The following is a 5,253-nucleotide window of genomic DNA, read 5'->3' on the forward strand; positions in this document are numbered from 1 at the left end:
TTTGATAAAGCTTTGAAAGATAATACAGAATATTTAAAAGATTTAAAACAATAGATTATCTAGTAACAACTTTCAAAACAAATCAAAATCCAAAATATAGGAATTTTCACTAAAATTCGGATGAACACAATGAAGAACACCGAAGAACGCGAAGAACACCAAACCAAAAACAACGAATATCTTGAATATTTTGATATCACACCGAGCCTAGAAATAGGTTCTAAAGGCTCTGATACCACTTGTAAGTCCCGTTTAACCGGATCTTTCAATGATATCAAACAACCTATTGATTGTGCGGAATCCAATCAATAGGTGATTCAAGAATCAAAACGAAAACGAACAAGAACACCGAAATAACTTTTAACTCACACACGTTTCGATTACTTCAACAAGCAAAAACGTCTGGTATGAGTACACCACCACCAATCGCCTCCCACTCTCTGTTTCTCTGGAAATTCTGTAACTATGAATGTCCAACCCTAAAACAAGTAGAAATCTTGTTTATATACCTAGGCAAGCCCACTTCCCACATGGGCTCCCCTTGGGCCTGCTTGGCCCACATGGCCTAAAGCTTGGCCCAAGTGACCTGTAAAGGTCCAAAACCTAATACTGACTAACCCTGTAAAGCCCAGTTCGTAACCATAGTCCGTTGTATTAATTTGATGCGTCAGTCTCACACTTTAGGGCCTAACAATTATATTGCGACATACGAAATTTGGGGTGTTACAGACATGAAGGGGATGCTAGGGTTTGAGGATCTGGGTAGTTGGAATGGGGCGTTGGGGAGGCGGCGGTGTGGGGCGGTGTTGGGGTTGCCGCCGGTGGGGAAAATGACTGGCAGGAGTATTGGGTTTGATCTTTCTTGAAGTCTGCCTTAAATTGGTATGCGAATGTGGGTTCCCCTAGAAACAGTAGACGCCTAGACGGTCTAGGAGGCGACTCGAGCAAGAGATTCGAGACGATAGAGATAAAGATTTGGTTTATGTTGATGATTTGGTTGTTGTGAATAATAAGGTTAAGAAAAGGTGACAAAGTGGGAGATCTAAGAAGGAGAAACTTACTTCTTGTTCTTCTGTTCCATCTTCTGTTCCATCCCCAAGTAAGAATTCATCTAACCTGTTGCGGTTTTCGTTCGGTTTTTAATTCTTTTTCGGTAATTCTTTATTCATGTTTATATTGTTGTGGTTTGCACTTGCAGAAGGAAATAATGATGTTTATAGTGTGATCTTGATCGAATCAGATTGGTTGTTAATGATCTGATAATGTGGAATGATGTAGCAAAATCAACACTTTGGTTTGGTTTTGGTTCTCTTTGTTTCATATCATCCTGTTTTACAACAGGTGTTAGCTTTGACGACATCGGTGGTGGGGGTGAGACGGAGAGGCGACGCAGGGGACGGAGAGGTTGATGTTTGTGGAGAGTTTGACGACATCGGTGGTGGGGGTGAGACGGTGGTGGTAGGTGTTTGGAGGTGTGGCAGTGGTGGGGACGATGGTGGGGCAGTGGTGGGATGGTGGCTGTGTGGTGGAGTTTAGAGAGAGAGAGAGAGAGAGAGAGAGAGAGAGAGAGAGAGAGAGAGAGAGAGAGAAGAGACTTGTACTGATGTGCATATAAGATTTGTACTTTGTGTGTAAGTGACCAAATTACCCTCATAGTTAACAGACTTGGTGGATTGAGTTAGAAATTTGGACTCAAATGGTTAAAGAAAATGCTTATGGGGACTCAGGTCGTTAAACTTTTTACTTTTGAACTCAAGTGGTTAAAACGCATAAAACACAGGGACTCAAAAAGTAATTTACCCATTATATTTTTATATATACCACTCTAGTAGATTTTGGTCCACTATATACAAATTTACAACTATATCTATACGTACTAGCCCAACCACGTCAATAAAAAAATTATTGTCAAATCTAAAAGTTAAACCCTAAACCAATAAACGACAGTCTGCTCGTCGCCTCAATGTTTCATGTCGTTACCTAAGTCGATCGTCTCTTGCTCTCAACGTCATTGCTCGTTCAATATCATCATCACCTCGTCGGCAACAATATTGTTATTCATAAGAAAAATTTTATGCCATGAAATATGCCTGTCTTTAAAGACATAAAAACTTGAGACCCAAAATTGTCACTATCTCTCTTAGAAAAATTAAATCAGGCGATATGGTTGTCCAAATCGCTCGAACTTCGCTCGACGCTTGCTTGGAATATTTACTGCTCGGAAAATGCTCGTTTGATTTGAGTCTTGGTTTTAAATGAGTCGCTCCGCTCGGTTCGGTTTGTAACCGAGCCAAGCACGAGCAAATGTCCGCTCTGTTCGACTCGGCTCGTGAACAACCCTAAATACATTACAAGCCAAAATCAACTTCAATAACACAAAATAAGTTTTAAATTTCAACGAAATACAATATTAGTTCCTTAGCATGGTAATTAACCTTCAAATATGTCACATATATCAAATTACACTCCTAAATACATGTAAATTGTCACACCCCGACATATCAGAGCTTGGCGTGACTGGACTGGTATCTTCATAGCACAGCGGAAACAAATAAGCTAAGACTTCTAGATGGTGAACGCCCAAGTACTCGAATCCACATGGTTCTCCTATTTCAACCGTGCCATAGTTTCAAAATGCAACTTGAGAAAGAAACATGCGAACAATCAACATAAAGTTGAGCGAGTTCATAGTTTGTTTGTAAAAGATTTGAAATAAATCTTTTTGATTAACCGGTTTTTGAAATATTGTTGAGAAAACGAATAAAAATCATTTTCTTTGGCATGTTATATGAAAACTTTGTATTTGTGAGACCTTGTATGTGTAAAGCGTTATATTTGTAAAAACCTTGTATTTGTAGAGTTTTGTATTTGTAACACTTGTGTGGCTGTCAATGTCTGCGCGTGACAATGACAAACATGCTCGCATGAGTCTGTATGTTGGACTATTCAGTCCTTAAGATAAAGGCCTTAGGTGCATGCAAGATTTTGGGTTGTTGTATGTGAGACACACAGTCTCCGTTGTTCGTGTACAAGACCAACCAGTCCTCTTGTTTGTATATGGGCCCTCAGTCCCTTTTGTAACTAGGACCAACCCTGTCATTAGTGTCTGTAGCTCATGCATGTTTCGTACTGTTTATGTTTTAGTAAAAACCAGTATGTTTTGCATAAATTTTCCATAAACCATTTGAGTTTAATGAAATTCACAAATCATTTTTAATATTGCGATTTAAAAATTAATATGCAGCATAAAAAAGAAGGTAACATGGGTTGCTTTTGTGCGAGTAATATTGCGCAATAATGAAAATGAGCTGTAACTTTATTTAAATAATCGTTTCATACAATGGTCCCCATACTGAAATCTAGACTTTATATTCAGCTGTGACAATGAGTGATATATTTAAACACCAAATCAGATTTTCTTGTGTTTTAGTTTATTTAATGTTGACAAATGTCAAATGAAAAGTAAATATCTATACTATATTATAATACATGAGGGAAGGATTCCAAAAGTTAAGAACTTCTTCCCCCATTATTTATAAATAAACCCTTAGAATGTGGGTAAAGTGGTCTTTTAAACCATAATTATTTTTTAGTCCTTCAATCTATTACATTTAAATCCTTGACATTTAACATAATTATGGGTAATTAGTTACACTCCCCCCCCCTCTTTAATTCTTTAATGTATTCCTGCGATATCTTACAACCCGTAATGTTTTAAAAAAATCCGAAGGTACCATGACGATCGGCACATTTTTTTAAACGTTTCGATAGTTGTCTTTTTTAGTTTCGCCGTGCGTTCATAATCTATACTATATTATAATACATGAGGGAAGGATTCCCAAAAGTTAAGAACTTCTTCCCCCATTATTTATAAATAAACCCTTAGAATGTGGGTAAAGTGGTCTTTTAAACCATAATTATTTTTTAGTCCTTCAATCTATTACATTTAAATCCTTGACTTTTAACATAATTATGGGTAATTAGTTACACTCCCCCCCCTCTTTAATTCTTTAATGTATTCCTGCGATATCTTACAACCCGTAATGTTTTAAAAAAATCCGAAGGTACCATGACGATCGGCACATTTTTTTAAACGTTTCGATAGTTGTCTTTTTTAGTTTCGCCGTGCGTTCATAAAGTACAAATAGCCGATGCGTAAATGTACAATTGATTAAAGCCAACATTTGTTTTTTACCCAAGCCAGCTTTGACCATTACCTAACTACCGTACATTAACATTTGTATTTTACCCAAGTTTTTTATTTTGAACGGCATTAATAAACTAAAATATTCCCTAATTTTACTTGTACAGAGTCAGTTTGTTGTGGCATGTTTAATATAGTAAGTATAGATAAAACTCACAACAAACTTCCTATTAAACATGCCACAACAAACTAAACAGGATATGTGTTAAAACTTAAAACTCACAACAAACTTCCTAAATAAATGGATGACCAATCTAAAACTAAACTCTAATGGACTACTATAAATACATAGCAAACACTCACAATTCTACATTTCTATTGCTAAACAGATTTAAAATATGGAGCCAGTTCTGAATTCACTTGATGCGAAAAAACAAGCATGCGATATTGAAAAATCTAAGGTCGGTTCTATGATAAGTTTTGTTATATCGCAATAATGAATAATTGTTTTCTTTTATTTACTTTTATGTGAATACTAACTTATTTGATTTTTCAGATTCAACACACCAATTTAAACACCCCAGTTGTCGAACAAGCTTTTGTTAGTTTTTAAGTAATATTTTCGCTTATAATCTTTCATATTAACAAGTTCGTTATGTTATTATTTGGTGTTTTATTGTAGGATGATGGTGATAATAGTGTTGAAATTATTTCTTATGGTGCAATGTTCAGTCCATACAAGTCTAAGCTTCAACGTCAATTTAGTGAAGAGGTAATTTTAAAATTTATTTAATTTTTTTTATATTTTTTTATTCAATATTTGTTCTTTTTTTAAATTTATTTAATCATTTTTTAACTTTTTTATTAAATTTTTGTTTTTTAAGGATCGGAAGTATGAGAATCAAAAGAAAAGATCTAAGAGACTCTCTGAATGGAAATGGGTCGAGGTTATAAATTTAGATGATTCTGAGGACGATGAGAAAGAAGATGAATTAGATGATACTGCTGATTCGAGCACAAACAAGAAAAACGGATAAAAAAAGTAGAGATTTTAGATGAAATATATCAAGTGTTTTTATGTTTTTTTCATTTTCAGTTGTTTTTGTTTG

At 35.4% G+C, this 5,253-nt stretch overlaps 1 protein-coding gene across 1 annotated transcript; it reads left to right on the plus strand.

Annotated features, from left to right (window-relative positions):
• Positions 1 to 4,501: 4,501 nt before the first annotated feature.
• Positions 4,502 to 5,253, plus strand: LOC110934696. Its single transcript, XM_022177552.2, has 3 exons — positions 4,502 to 4,605; positions 4,827 to 4,916; positions 5,029 to 5,253. The coding sequence occupies exons 1-3, from the start codon at positions 4,543 to 4,545 to the stop codon at positions 5,179 to 5,181; spliced, it is 306 nt and encodes a 101-aa protein (XP_022033244.1). The 5' UTR covers positions 4,502 to 4,542; the 3' UTR covers positions 5,182 to 5,253.

The sequence above is a fragment of the Helianthus annuus genome, chromosome 4 (genome assembly GCF_002127325.2).
Source record: "Helianthus annuus cultivar XRQ/B chromosome 4, HanXRQr2.0-SUNRISE, whole genome shotgun sequence".
NCBI classification, from domain to species: Eukaryota; Viridiplantae; Streptophyta; class Magnoliopsida; order Asterales; family Asteraceae; genus Helianthus; species Helianthus annuus.